This window comes from Leptodactylus fuscus, chromosome 9 (assembly GCF_031893055.1).
Source record: "Leptodactylus fuscus isolate aLepFus1 chromosome 9, aLepFus1.hap2, whole genome shotgun sequence".
In the NCBI taxonomy this organism is placed as follows: domain Eukaryota; kingdom Metazoa; phylum Chordata; class Amphibia; order Anura; family Leptodactylidae; genus Leptodactylus; species Leptodactylus fuscus.
This window is the reverse complement of record NC_134273.1, coordinates 39,003,727-39,019,264: the sequence shown is the minus strand read 5'-3', so window position 1 is coordinate 39,019,264 and position 15,538 is coordinate 39,003,727. Positions and strand designations below refer to the sequence as shown.

Below are 15,538 nucleotides of genomic sequence, written 5' to 3'. Positions count from 1 at the left end.
TTTACTCTCTAATATCAAGTGTGTGGTGTCAGGCAGGAGCAGGTAAGGGGGTGTGTGACTTTGACCTCATTCCTGCTCTTGTCTGACACCACCCACTTTACATTAGAGGGTCTAGTTAAAACTTCACTTCACTGATTGTTCAGGAATGGTGGGGGCTAAAGAAAAAATAACAATGAAAAGTCGTCTTTAAGTTGCAACTGATGGTCCACATTTCCGGTCTCTGTGGTCTCTGTGTATCCAAAGCCTCACAAAAAAAGGAAAACTCAATGGACTCGGGGTGGCATTGTCTGCCGAGTTCCGTTAGCTAGACACATACATGTCAAACCTATAATGAAATCATCGACTTACGTGGCATAAATGCTGCAGCTGCCATTGCACAAATCTGTTTTGATATCTGCAAAATAAATTAACCATCGATCAGTAAACTATCAGTGACAAATGAAGAGAAAAGTTATGTTCTCAGTGGGGCAGCGAAAGGTAATATTGTGCCTTTAGGCTCTTTTTGTTATGAATGTGTTTGCATGCAATGTGTATGTAATGTATATATATGTGTATATATGTGTATGTAATGTGTATATATGTGAGTAATATATTTATTGTAACATGTTTAAATGGGTGTAATACAGAGGTGGAACAAGTTCATGAAGTAGGCTAAGCCCGAGCTGATCGAGCCAAACACACCTTCAGCAAGCTGTGTCCTTGTATTGTTTGGGGCTATAAAAGTCTTGGTCTGGTATCAGTATACAGGTAGGTTGGAGGTCTGAGCAGGGAAATTCTGCTCCGGGGGCTGTAAACAGTTGGAGATCTGGTCTGGGGTCCATATATCTTTATAGGATCTGGGGTCCTGTCTGGGTTCTCTAAGTATGGGGAGTGTGGGAGGATCTGTATGCATTTAGGGGATCTGGTGTGTAGCCTATATTCATTTTGGAGTTTCCTGTAATATATTTACCGATGTCACAGGTGTAGCCAGTCCAGCCTTTCTCACACTGACAGAATCCATCCCCATGCAATCCATCATTACATTTCCCATGAACACATTCACAATCTGTTAAAAAAAACAAAAACACAAAAATAAACATTTGTTGCTTTTCAGTTACTTTTTGCTAACTGCTTAGTGCAACATATCTAATGACTAGTACCTACTCTGTACAGTCTCTTCAAGGTGCAAGAAAAGTGTCTTTGTGTCTTCCACAATGTAGTCTTTGTGCATTCTACTAATTTCTATATACACCATCTATTACGCTATGTAAATTAATAATAGTTAGAATAGTGCAGATGAAGTCCAGCTTTTATTATCATTAAACAAACCTATGTCATAGAGGGGGATCCCATTCCCATTCGATCTTAAGCATTGGCTCCTGCTCTAGTACACGGTGACCTCCTATGGGCATTGTTGTAACGTTAAGTGGACTGAATCATTTAGGCTGAACCTGAGCAGGCGGCGCAATTATTGACTTATGTTATTTTATTGAGGAGAAGGAGAAAGACTAGTCTTCTCCCTGAAGAGAGGTAGTGGATGGTGGAGCAACCTGGTGAGACTGATCCCAGCTTGCCAATAGTGTCAGTATTGCAGGAGATGGGCCATGGCCCTGTTCACTTTTAGGACATGTGTGTGACAGAGAATGTCAGGGGAATTTCAAAAGGCTGCGATCCAACTTATGGCCAAGTCAGACTGGACACCTTTTTTGGAACCTGCACCCCCACAACTTGTTTGGTTGCAGAATACTTCAACAGAACACCTCAATGAAAGTTCCAAAAGTAGCTGAGCATGGTCAGCCACCTCTCCAATCACAGCGGCCAATAGATACGATTTGGAGACCCTTGTTCTTGATAGGTGTGGGTCTCAGAGGTAACTAATGGAAATTTATGGCATATTCTATGGATGTGTCATAAATGTCCAAGATGTGAATACCCCATATTTTTGTAGGTAACTGGCAGTGCAACCTGCAAAATTGCACAAACACTATCAATTAATCTGAAAAGTGTGCACGTATGGAGTAAAACTTCAGTGGTGTTAAACCAATAAGTGTGTCATCGTGTAGATAAAGAGATCTCAAATCACCTGTTTTGCAGTCTTTGCCATATCTTCCAGGCTCACAAGTTTCACACGCAGTTCCATGAAAACCTTCTTTGCATACACATTCTCCGTCTCCATCAATCCCATCTTCGCACATTCCATTATTAGAACAGATGTTGTTCGTACCACCTGGGCAGGCTAGACACTGGTATCCATAATACCCTTGACAGCACTCAAGTTCCTGGGACAGGGGAATACAGTTTAAGATCCACAGCCTTAGACAGCGTTCACACTGCCGCTGCTGTCCGCCCGGGAATGTCCTCTGTAAATCCCGGGGAAATCGGACAGCAGACGGCTTGTGAGCATTTTCAGCCTCTCCGTCTGAAAACCTTTTTTTTTTCAGTGGAAACAAAGTCCTATATGCAGAAGTTTGTGTCCACTGAAAAAAACAGTTTCCAGGTGGAGAGGAAGGTGGATCAGGGCTGGAACTACTCAGCCCATCAAATATACCATTTATCACATTAGAAAACTGGCCAGAGTGAGAGCTGAAATCTACTGCAAATGCGGGCTGGTGTCTCTAGCACAAGGGACCTCCTGATACGCAGCAGGATTTTTAAGAGGCTGGGGCGGGACCATTTGCACTAATGAGTAAATTAATTGAAAGAATTTTCCGGGACTTTTAGATAGGTCATCGATTGAAGATCTGTGGGTGTCTGACACCTGGGACCCCCATGGACCCCTTTCCCTTCTCAGGCCATGTGACATCACATTTATCAGTTACATGGCCTGAAGGGAGCTTAATCGAATGGTCTGAGCTGTGACACAAAGCACAGCACGCTCATATACAAGACTTCTCCCGAGTTGCACCACTTCTCTGGAATGCTCTACCCCGGACAATCAGATTAACTCCCAATTTCTACAGCTTCAGGCGCAAACTAAAGACACATCTTTTCAGACAAGCCTATCACAATTCCTAATGTAAACCCTTCTTACCGTAATTAGAATCCCTAGAACGAACCCTCCTCTGTTCCCGCTCCCACAATACCCCACAAGATATGATGCAGTTTCAGGATAACTTTACTTGTCCAGGCACCATATGTACGTTAAAGGACACGACTGGTGACGGCTCATACAGTTTTAGGTTTGCGTAATGACAGTAACCTTTATTAAAAATTGTCTGACCATTGTATAAGCAATGCTAACTCCGATGCCGCCCCTGCTACCTCTTCTGTCACCCCCTCTACCTCATAGATTGTAAGCTCTTGTGAGCAGGACCCTCAGTCCCATTGTGTGAAATGACTATTTCTTTGTAATGTATCTTTTTGTCTATAGTTGAATCCTACAAATTGTACAGCGCTGTGGAATATGTTGGCGCTATAGAAATAAAATGTATTATTATTACAGCCGTTGATCAGTACTTCACACAGCTGATCAGTTGGGGGACAGTTTCCTGATGACATTTAATTGATGAGATGTCTAAAGGGTATGTTCACTTGCCAGAAATGAAAGGCGCATTTGAGGCAGACTTCAGCCTCAAATTCCTCTTCCATGTCCGTCCCTCCGGTATCCCATAGCAGAAAGTTAAAGCAGAGCTTTGGCTTTCATCCACTCATTACACTCACATGAATAAGCCCGATGCTGATCCTGAGACTGATTCACCTGCTGAATGCGTGGCAAGATCGAGCAGGACCCTTTTTTCAGCATTCTTCTTTGATCTCTTCTTTCCATTCAAAACAACAGCAGTCAGAATCAGGATGGATTTGGCACTGACTTTGAGGTGGAATCTGACTCAAAATTAGCACCAATTTCCGTCATGTGAATGGGCTCTAAGGATAGGATATCAATTATGTAGTCTGGTAACCCCTTTAAGGGTCAGGGCTCACAGTGTTTTTTGGAGTTGATTTTGACGCTGAATCTGCCTCAAAATCAGCCTCACAATACAGTTCTATTGGGAGACTTTTTTGGAGGCTGATTTTGAGGCAAATTCAGAGTCAAAATCAGCGCCAAAAAACTCTGTGTGCACTGACCCTTCCATTGCAGATTTTGCTGCAGTTTTTTGAACCAAAGTAGATTGAACAGAAGGGAGACGTGTAAGAACTACCTATATATTTCACATTCCTTTTATAGCCATCCTTGACTGAGGATCAAGAAACTGTAGCAAATTCTGCAACAGAAAAAGCAGCTTTTCCACAACGTGGGGCCTCAGCCTAAGGCTCTAATAGCAGTATGATTTTTTTTATTTTTCAATGCCCCTGGCTGATTTAAAAAGTTAAAGATGGACAACTCCTTCAATAAGTTTTCTCCATTGCCTGAGGTTCACATACAGTATACATTAACAGGAAAGAAATCATCATAAAAGCTGCTTACTACTTCGGAGGAAACGCAGCTGAATTTGCAACCAATCGTGGAAATATTTCTTCTTTTATATACACATATCCCTGACCCTTTGCCTAGTGGTTCCTATGCAGAAAACAAAGAGGAGTTATTGAGTTCAGTGCAAGCTCAAGTGTCTTACGGTGATACTAGTGATACATACATGGTTCATATTATTGTTCATGTTATATGTGCAGGGTGCTGGTTCTAGTGGGGTGCACATGGAGGTGCTGGAAAGCCCGCCTACTCTAATAGTATTGGCGTGATCAAGAAGATGTTTATTTGGCTCTGTGCGCCTTATATTATCATGTAACTAGTACCCTGTAGAAGCTTTATCCGTGCGCACTTAAAATGCCAGCATAATGGGATCTTCCTGGATTGTTGGCATGTAAGTTGTTGTTTTAAATAACATTTTGCACCAGTGTGGTTTTTATCATATACTACATGGGCCTGCCTGCATCCTGCATAGCCACAGTATCAGGCAAGTTTGGCTGTTTTTCAGTGATATGTTTTTATAATGTATATATGAAATATCTAGTATGCCTAATTTAGGACAACCTCCAAAGACATTCACATACCCTAGTGAGACAATCCATCCATCTTACCAGTCGCCTGTCACCTACCTTTAGAACTGTGTTTGGTGGACATTGAATTCCTCTCAAACAGGAGCCGCATTTTGTCTGTGCAAAAGACAATGAGAGTAATGAAGATCAGCAATGATGTCTTGGCAGAGAGTTGTACCATGACATAGCCATTGATGGAAGTAGAAAATCTGTAAGTAAAAGGATCTTGTCAGTTCTATTTGGTGCACTAAGCTGCCCATACGTCCTTATGGACTGCTGGATTAGTGCTCCAAATAGCCCTGAAAAGTTCCTTTAAAGTGGCATATACCTTCTCTTCACTAAACATATTGAGTTTTGATCTCACTGACACAAAATGATAGTGAAAAGCTGACACTTTGCTTCATTGTCCAGAATTGCTGATAACCCTATTCCCAGACACTTAGGCTAGGTGCACAATGACCGTCTGGGGTTTCTACTTGAAAAAATGCAGAAAAACTTCCGCAAGCAGGACTTTTCTCAGCGCATTTTTCGGGCAGAAACCCAACGCACCCCATTATGGAGTCCACTTTTTAAGCAGATTGGGTTTCCTTTTTTCAGGTCCCCAAATGGACCCAAATAACGGAAACCCGGGCACAGGTGTGAACCCAGCATAAACCCCTCAAAAGGTGTTGTCAATAGTAGCTGCAGCCTTAGAAAGATAAATGGAGAGTTCCTTGTCACCCATGAAGTGATTGCAGCATACTCATGGCCATCCATGGCTACTGAAGACCAAGTCTAGTAGTTTGCCTGTCAATTTTACACTGAAAAGTATTGTATAATATATATATGCTGAAACCCAAATGGAGGAGGCTGGAGGATGAGAGTAGTAGTGGCAGAAGATGATATGCCACCTGCTAGGGTGAGCACACTCCAGCAAACACTCCAACCCCGCTCCTGGGCTGGTCCTGCAGCACCACCTGATAGTGGTGGTAGTAATTTTCTCTGGGGGCACTTCCAGTTGTAGAGGAGACCTCTCTACTCTGAGCCGGTGTGATGGTGTTTGGAAGGGCCCTGATATAAGGCAGGCACGACTTAGGAAGCCATTGGTTGCAGTTGAACAGGGTGAGAACTTTATTTCAGCAACTGGAACAGGTACAACAGCAGCTTCCGAATGGGGGTAGTAGTACTACAATGTCCAATCCCCTGGCCTTGGTTATAGATGGGTGCCCAGGGATAATTCAGGCTCTATGGCAAAGTTCTCCGACTACTCCTCCTCTTGTTCCACTCCCAGATAAAGATGCTGGGGATAGTAGTGAAACAGCGAGTCCTGACAGGGATCTGGTTACCTTCTGGTTAGGCCTGAATGAGTTTTTCCTGTCAGGGTCCTCCACTGCTCCTCCTGGCATTGTGTCCAATAATACAGACTCCCTTCTCAGGGCTGTCTCTAGATGAGCCTGGGGCATATAATAATCCTCCTAGAGGCTGTGTAGGCGGCCGTTGAGGCCCAGTCTTAGTGCTAACTGCAGGGAGGCTCTGCACACTGTCACAGCTACACACACACGACTAGAACTCTCGACTGACCTGAACTAAGGCCTCAACGGACATGCTGAAGACTGAGGTTTCCTACAACCCCGCTCAGTGACCTGTGATTGACCAGTGCTGAACCAAGGCTGAAGGTTTGAAACACTGGGGGGAACCAACAGGAGAGCTGCAGAACAGTGTGTATACATGACAAATAACATAGAACATAAAGGACGGGGCATACCTACACAACCCAGAGGCACAACACACAAACAATCACAGCAGTAGCACTGAGATGCTGCATATACAATACAGGAGTAAGCTCATCTGAATCCCGTAATGGAAATTACAAATAAAAATAAAAATTTAGAAACATAATTGTAAAAAAAAAATTACACACACTTGTTGTCTCTGTAAACGTAACAAATATAACATTCAAATGTTGCTTATTATGCATGAATGGTGTAAAAAAAAAAAAAAAAAAGCAAAACGTAATACATAAATACACAGTATTGATTCAGTATCACATAATAAAGTTTACTGTACTGCAAATGCTGTAGAACCCCCCCCCACACCCCCCACCCAAACACACACAATGGAGGAATTATTGGTTTTCTGCCTCTTCCCCAATGTAATAGTTTTTCAGTACATTATATGTACCCCAAAAAGATGCTGATAAGTATACTTCATGCCTTAAGGGGTTATTCAACCCATAAGGGGTATTGAGATAGGCAATGAAGAAAAAATGGATCTGACTGTCCAGCTTTACTATGGGGAAGTTACACAGCGAGGCTAAGGCCCCACGTAGCGGGCCGCAGCAAAAAGGCGCTGTGGGAAAAATGGCGGCTGCAATGCATTGCGTTTTTTTCCCGCAGCGCTTTTCACAGAAAACCATTTCACAGAGAAAGCCTTCTGCTTCAATTATACCTTTAGGGAAGCCTCCAGCGTTTCCATAGGTATAATTGACAAGCTGCAATTTCCAAAACTGCAACGGTTTTGGAAATGGCAGCGTATCTTCTGCATGTGTTATTTCAGAAGGTGTGGATGTATGCATTAGAATCCTATCCACCATGCACTGACTGTAAAAAGCGCTGTTTTTTCTGTGGCGCTTCCCCACGTTTATTTCACGTGACGCTAGGTTCACACCTGCGTTCGCTTCTCCATTCTGTGGATTTCGTCTTATGCATTTAAGAAGACGGAAACAACAGACCGGGCCCGGCCGTGAGCGGCGGTGAGCGTTTTATGCTCTCTGCTGCGAAACCGTTTTTTAAAACCGGACACAGAGTACTGCATGTCCGACTCTGTGTCCGGATTTAAAAAAACGGTTTCACGGCAGAGAGCATAAAACTCTCACCGCCGCTCATGGCCGGACATCTTTCAAACCCATTCAAATGAATGGGAATGAAAGAGTCCTGCAGGTTTCCGTATATTGCTCTGTTTTGTGCAGGAAACGGAAACCTGCAGAACGGAGACCGGGAGCAGATGTGAACGAGCCCTGAGGCTCCAGCCTAAAGTGGGCTTCGGCAAAAGTTTAGAAATGACATCTTTTAGTTTCAGTACTAATCACATAATTTTTGCTGCAATGTACACAATGAATCAAGAAAACATGCCATGTGGGTGTGTATGATGAGTATACAAACCTTGTTCACAATACTTTTAGTGATGTCACAGCGGTTTTCAAGGATTTTTATGACTTCAGATATCCCCATCAGCATTCCGTTATCTGTTTCATAAAAGCTGCCGTCTAAGGGGGCATCATGAACAAAAGTCTGTTCAGAAAGGAAATACAGATACCATTATATGGTAAGATTACATGGCAGAAAATGTTAAAAATTGGTTCACAGTTCATAGCAGATTCTAAAATAAACTGGAAAATTGTACTTATGGAGTTTTCTGTATATGTCATTTATATGTACAATGTACTGGATATAGAACAATTATGACTGGACTATATTTCAGTCATTTGTGAAGTGCGTCAACCTGGTATCTCTGGCAGCATCATGGGTGAGTGACGTGACAAGGTGTGACACCATCCTTTACACTACAGTGGCTGCATTAGTGCTGCTACATTCTTATTCCTGTCCCTCAATATAATAATATTTTGGAGGGGGTGTCATTGACTATGTCTTATAACCTACAAGATACCTGTACTGTACCTGGTTGTACCTTTTGTAAAACATCAGCCAGTACGAGATTCCCAGCATGCTGCTCCTGTGCATCCCATCACGTAGGTCGGAAGGAGCTAATTTCTCTCCAAGTAGAACATGATATTTTATTGAGCTGTTAACCTAAAAATAAAAACATATCAATAATAAAAAATAAAAAAAATTCTGGTAGCAATACCTTCACATGGATAATTGTATATGTGCAAGAAACCTATGTACAGTGTTCATGGAAGTAGTGCCCTATGCTTCATTTACAGTAACTGTCTAAAGGCGTCTTGACTCAAAGGACGAGCAGAAGGAACTACTAATATTGGCTTTGGTATCCTTGTGCACAATAACTTACTATATGATTTACTGGAAAAAAATGTTTCTCCAGGAACCCTGCCTTGAGCCCCGATCAAGGAATTGGCCATAAGAAAGTCCAGCTTATGTCACTGGAGATGTTACTTGAAAGTTTTCTTTTACTTCATTTTTTTGTAAAAATTATGGAACATAATAGTTAATAATAAGATAAATAATAATAGTTAAAGGGGTTGTCCAGGCAAAAATGGACAATCATTTTAACTTTTAAATCAGCCGGGGGCAATGAAAATTTCTTTTAAAAGGCATACTTACCTGACCCCGATGCTCTGGTGTCCTCCCATGTGTCCTGGGTCTCACGTGATTGGTGAGGTCTAGAGATGAGCGAACACTAAAATGTTCGAGGTTCGAAATTCGATTCGAACAGCCGCTCAATGTTCGTGTGTTCGAACGGGTTTCGAACCCCATTATAGTCTATGGGGAACAGATACTCGTTAAGGGGGAAACCCAAATCCGTGTCTGGAGGGTCACCAAGTCCACTATGACACCCCAGGAAATGATGCCAACACCTCTGGAATGACACTGGGACAGCAGGGGAAGCATGTCTGGGGGCATCTAACACACCAAAGACCCTCTATTACCCCAACATCACAGCCTAACAACTACACACTTTACACACTCAATACCACCTCTCTGACAGTAGGAAAACACCTTGAAACGTGTATTTGGCACTTGCAGTGAGGAGAGCTTGTCACCAGCAGTGAATTTGGCCCTTGTAGTAAGTTGAGGTTGGCACCAACATTTGTTTTGAAAATCAGGGTGGATTGAGCCTCTAACCAGCAGAGTTTGGGCAAATTCATGGTGGAGGGAGCCTCTAAAAACCCCAGTTTGGACCAATTCATGGTGGAGGGAGCCTCTAACCAGCCCAGTTTGGGCAAATTCATGGTGGAGGGAGCCTCTAAAAAACCCAGTTTGGACCAATTCATGGTGGAGGGAGCCTCTAACCAGCCCAGTTTGGGCAAATTCATGGTGGAGGGAGCCTCTAACCAGCCCAGTTTGGACCAATTAATGGTGGAGGGAGCCTCTAACCAGCCCAGTTTGGACCAATTAATGGTGGAGGGAGCCTCTAACCACCCCAGTTTGGACCAATTCATGGTGGAGGGAGCCTTTAAACAGCCCAGTTTGGGCAAATTCATGGTGGAGGGAGCCTCTAAAAAACCCAGTTTGGACCAATTCATGGTGGAGGGAGCCTCTAACCAGCCCAGTTTGGACCAATTAATGGTGGAGGGAGCCTCTAAACAGCCAAGTTTGGACCAATTCATGGTGGAGGGAGCCTCTAAAAACCCCAGTTTGGACCAATTCATGGTGGAGGGAGCCTCTAACCAGCCCAGTTTGGGCAAATTCATGGTGGAGGGAGCCTCTAAACAGCCCAGTTTGGGCAAATTCATGGTGGAGGGAGCCTCTAACCAGCCCAGTTTGGACCAATTAATGGTGGAGGGAGCCTCTAACCAGCCCAGTTTGGACCAATTAATGGTGGAGGGAGCCTCTAACCACCCCAGTTTGGACCAATTCATGGTGGAGGGAGCCTCTAACCAGCCCAGTTTGGACCAATTCATGGTGGAGGGAGCCTCTAAAAAACCCAGTTTGGACCAATTCATGGTGGAGGGAGCCTCTAAACAGCCCAGTTTGGGCAAATTCATGGTGGAGGGAGCCTCTAAAAACCCCAGTTTGGACCAATTCATGGTGGAGGGAGCCTCTAACCAGCCCAGTTTGGGCAAATTCATGGTGGAGGGAGCCTCTAAAAAACCCAGTTTGGACCAATTCATGGTGGAGGGAGCCTCTAACCAGCCCAGTTTGGGCAAATTCATGGTGGAGGGAGCCTCTAACCAGCCCAGTTTGGACCAATTAATGGTGGAGGGAGCCTCTAACCAGCCCAGTTTGGACCAATTAATGGTGGAGGGAGCCTCTAACCACCCCAGTTTGGACCAATTCATGGTGGAGGGAGCCTCTAAACAGCCCAGTTTGGGCAAATTCATGGTGGAGGGAGCCTCTAAAAAACCCAGTTTGGACCAATTCATGGTGGAGGGAGCCTCTAACCAGCCCAGTTTGGACCAATTAATGGTGGAGGGAGCCTCTAAACAGCCAAGTTTGGACCAATTCATGGTGGAGGGAGCCTCTAAAAACCCCAGTTTGGACCAATTCATGGTGGAGGGAGCCTCTAACCAGCCCAGTTTGGGCAAATTCATGGTGGAGGGAGCCTCTAAACAGCCCAGTTTGGGCAAATTCATGGTGGAGGGAGCCTCTAACCAGCCCAGTTTGGACCAATTAATGGTGGAGGGAGCCTCTAACCAGCCCAGTTTGGACCAATTAATGGTGGAGGGAGCCTCTAACCAGCCCAGTTTGGACCAATTAATGGTGGAGGGAGCCTCTAACCACCCCAGTTTGGACCAATTCATGGTGGAGGGAGCCTCTAACCAGCCCAGTTTGGACCAATTCATGGTGGAGGGAGCCTCTAAAAAACCCAGTTTGGACCAATTCATGGTGGAGGGAGCCTCTAAACAGCCCAGTTTGGGCAAATTCATGGTGGAGGGAGCCTCTAAAAAACCCAGTTTGGACCAATTCATGGTGGAGGGAGCCTCTAACCAGCCCAGTTTGGACCAATTAATGGTGGAGGGAGCCTCTAAACAGCCAAGTTTGGACCAATTCATGGTGGAGGGAGCCTCTAAAAACCCCAGTTTGGACCAATTCATGGTGGAGGGAGCCTCTAACCAGCCCAGTTTGGACCAATTAATGGTGGAGGGAGCCTCTAACCAGCCCAGTTTGGACCAATTAATGGTGGAGGGAGCCTCTAACCACCCCAGTTTGGACCAATTCATGGTGGAGGGAGCCTCTAAACAGCCCAGTTTGGGCAAATTCATGGTGGAGGGAGCCTCTAAAAAACCCAGTTTGGACCAATTCATGGTGGAGGGAGCCTCTAACCAGCCCAGTTTGGACCAATTAATGGTGGAGGGAGCCTCTAAACAGCCAAGTTTGGACCAATTCATGGTGGAGGGAGCCTCTAAAAACCCCAGTTTGGACCAATTCATGGTGGAGGGAGCCTCTAACCAGCCCAGTTTGGACCAATTAATGGTGGAGGGAGCCTCTAACCAGCCCAGTTTGGACCAATTAATGGTGGAGGGAGCCTCTAACCACCCCAGTTTGGACCAATTCATGGTGGAGGGAGCCTCTAAACAGCCCAGTTTGGGCAAATTCATGGTGGATGGAGCCTCTAAAAAACCCAGTTTGGACCAATTCATGGTGGAGGGAGCCTCTAACCAGCCCAGTTTGGACCAATTAATGGTGGAGGGAGCCTCTAAACAGCCAAGTTTGGACCAATTCATGGTGGAGGGAGCCTCTAAAAACCCCAGTTTGGACCAATTCATGGTGGAGGGAGCCTCTAACCAGCCCAGTTTGGGCAAATTCATGGTGGAGGGAGCCTCTAAACAGCCCAGTTTGGGCAAATTCATGGTGGAGGGAGCCTCTAACCAGCCCAGTTTGGACCAATTAATGGTGGAGGGAGCCTCTAACCAGCCCAGTTTGGACCAATTCATGGTGGAGGGAGCCTCTAACCAGCCCAGTTTGGACCAATTAATGGTGGAGGGAGCCTCTAACCACCCCAGTTTGGACCAATTCATGGTGGAGGGAGCCTCTAACCAGCCCAGTTTGGACCAATTCATGGTGGAGGGAGCCTCTAAAAAACCCAGTTTGGACCAATTCATGGTGGAGGGAGCCTCTAAACAGCCCAGTTTGGGCAAATTCATGGTGGAGGGAGCCTCTAAAAAACCCAGTTTGGACCAATTCATGGTGGAGGGAGCCTCTAACCAGCCCAGTTTGGACCAATTAATGGTGGAGGGAGCCTCTAAACAGCCAAGTTTGGACCAATTCATGGTGGAGGGAGCCTCTAAAAACCCCAGTTTGGACCAATTCATGGTGGAGGGAGCCTCTAACCAGCCCAGTTTGGACCAATTAATGGTGGAGGGAGCCTCTAACCAGCCCAGTTTGGACCAATTAATGGTGGAGGGAGCCTCTAACCACCCCAGTTTGGACCAATTCATGGTGGAGGGAGCCTCTAAACAGCCAAGTTTGGACCAATTCATGGTGAAGGGAGCCTCTAAAAACCCGTTTGGACCAATTCATGGTGGAGGGAGCCTCTAACCAGCCCAGTTTGGGCAAATTCATGGTGGAGGGAGCCTCTAAACAGCCCAGTTTGGGCAAATTCATGGTGGAGGGAGCCTCTAACCAGCCCAGTTTGGACCAATTAATGGTGGAGGGAGCCTCTAACCAGCCCAGTTTGGACCAATTAATGGTGGAGGGAGCCTCTAACCACCCCAGTTTGGACCAATTCATGGTGGAGGGAGCCTCTAAACAGCCAAGTTTGGACCAATTCATGGTGGAGGGAGCCTCTAAAAACCCCAGTTTGGACCAATTCATGGTGGAGGGAGCCTCTAACCAGCCCAGTTTGGACCAATTAATGGTGGAGGGAGCCTCTAAACAGCCAAGTTTTGGGAAATTCATGGTGGAGGGAGCCTCTAACCAGCCCAGTTTGGACCAATTCATGGTGGAGGGAGCCTCTAAACAGCCCAGTTTGGGCAAATTCATGGTGGAGGGAGCCTCTAAAAAACCCAGTTTGGACCAATTCATGGTGGAGGGAGCCTCTAACCAGCCCAGTTTGGACCAATTAATGGTGGAGGGAGCCTCTAACCAGCCCAGTTTGGACCAATTAATGGTGGAGGGAGCCTCTAACCACCCCAGTTTGGACCAATTCATGGTGGAGGGAGCCTCTAAACAGCCAAGTTTGGACCAATTCATGGTGGAGGGAGCCTCTAAAAACCCCAGTTTGGACCAATTCATGGTGGAGGGAGCCTCTAACCAGCCCAGTTTGGGCAAATTCATGGTGGAGGGAGCCTCTAAACAGCCCAGTTTGGGCAAATTCATGGTGGAGGGAGCCTCTAAAAAACCCAGTTTGGACCAATTCATGGTGGAGGGAGCCTCTAAACAGCCAAGTTTGGACCAATTCATGGTGAAGGGAGCCTCTAAAAACCCGTTTGGACCAATTCATGGTGGAGGGAGCCTCTAACCAGCCCAGTTTGGGCAAATTCATGGTGGAGGGAGCCTCTAAACAGCCCAGTTTGGGCAAATTCATGGTGGAGGGAGCCTCTAACCAGCCCAGTTTGGACCAATTAATGGTGGAGGGAGCCTCTAACCAGCCCAGTTTGGACCAATTAATGGTGGAGGGAGCCTCTAACCACCCCAGTTTGGACCAATTCATGGTGGAGGGAGCCTCTAAACAGCCAAGTTTGGACCAATTCATGGTGGAGGGAGCCTCTAAAAACCCCAGTTTGGACCAATTCATGGTGGAGGGAGCCTCTAACCAGCCCAGTTTGGACCAATTAATGGTGGAGGGAGCCTCTAAACAGCCAAGTTTTGGGAAATTCATGGTGGAGGGAGCCTCTAACCAGCCCAGTTTGGACCAATTCATGGTGGAGGAAGCCTCTAAACAGCCCAGTTTGGGCAAATTCATGGTGGAGGGAGCCTCTAAAAAACCCAGTTTGGACCAATTCATGGTGGAGGGAGCCTCTAACCAGCCCAGTTTGGACCAATTAATGGTGGAGGGAGCCTCTAACCAGCCCAGTTTGGACCAATTAATGGTGGAGGGAGCCTCTAACCACCCCAGTTTGGACCAATTCATGGTGGAGGGAGCCTCTAAACAGCCAAGTTTGGACCAATTCATGGTGGAGGGAGCCTCTAAAAACCCCAGTTTGGACCAATTCATGGTGGAGGGAGCCTCTAACCAGCCCAGTTTGGGCAAATTCATGGTGGAGGGAGCCTCTAAACAGCCCAGTTTGGGCAAATTCATGGTGGAGGGAGCCTCTAAAAAACCCAGTTTGGACCAATTCATGGTGGAGGGAGCCTCTAACCAGCCCAGTTTGGACCAATTAATGGTGGAGGGAGCCTCTAAACAGCCAAGTTTGGACCAATTCATGGTGGAGGGAGCCTCTAAAAACCCCAGTTTGGACCAATTCATGGTGGAGGGAGCCTCTAACCAGCCCAGTTTGGGCAAATTCATGGTGGAGGGAGCCTCTAAACAGCCCAGTTTGGGCAAATTCATGGTGGAGGGAGCCTCTAACCAGCCCAGTTTGGACCAATTAATGGTGGAGGGAGCCTCTAACCAGCCCAGTTTGGACCAATTAATGGTGGAGGGAGCCTCTAACCAGCCCAGTTTGGACCAATTAATGGTGGAGGGAGCCTCTAACCACCCCAGTTTGGATCAATTCATGGTGGAGGGAGCCTCTAACCAGCCCAGTTTGGACCAATTCATGGTGGAGGGAGCCTCTAAAAAACCCAGTTTGGACCAATTCATGGTGGAGGGAGCCTCTAAACAGCCCAGTTTGGACCAATTAATGGTGGAGGGAGCCTCTAAACAGCCAAGTTTGGACCAATTCATGGTGGAGGGAGCCTCTAAAAACCCCAGTTTGGACCAATTCATGGTGGAGGGAGCCTCTAACCAGCCCAGTTTGGGCAAATTCATGGTGGAGGGAGCCTCTAAACAGCCCAGTTTGGGCAAATTCATGGTGGAGGGA

General features: G+C 46.0%; 1 protein-coding gene across 1 annotated transcript in view; it reads right to left on the bottom strand.

Moving 5' to 3' along the window:
- Nucleotides 1-15,538, bottom strand: part of STAB1 (stabilin 1) — a 121,834-nt gene that overhangs the window by 36,162 nt on the left and 70,134 nt on the right. The window contains exons 34-40 of the mRNA XM_075286785.1: nucleotides 8,610-8,741; nucleotides 8,094-8,222; nucleotides 5,014-5,070; nucleotides 4,385-4,477; nucleotides 2,063-2,258; nucleotides 950-1,045; nucleotides 349-394 (exon numbers count right to left, since the gene is read on the bottom strand). Coding sequence (XP_075142886.1) covers nucleotides 349-394; nucleotides 950-1,045; nucleotides 2,063-2,258; nucleotides 4,385-4,477; nucleotides 5,014-5,070; nucleotides 8,094-8,222; nucleotides 8,610-8,741 — 749 coding nt within the window. The remainder of the gene's footprint in view (nucleotides 1-348; nucleotides 395-949; nucleotides 1,046-2,062; nucleotides 2,259-4,384; nucleotides 4,478-5,013; nucleotides 5,071-8,093; nucleotides 8,223-8,609; nucleotides 8,742-15,538) is intronic.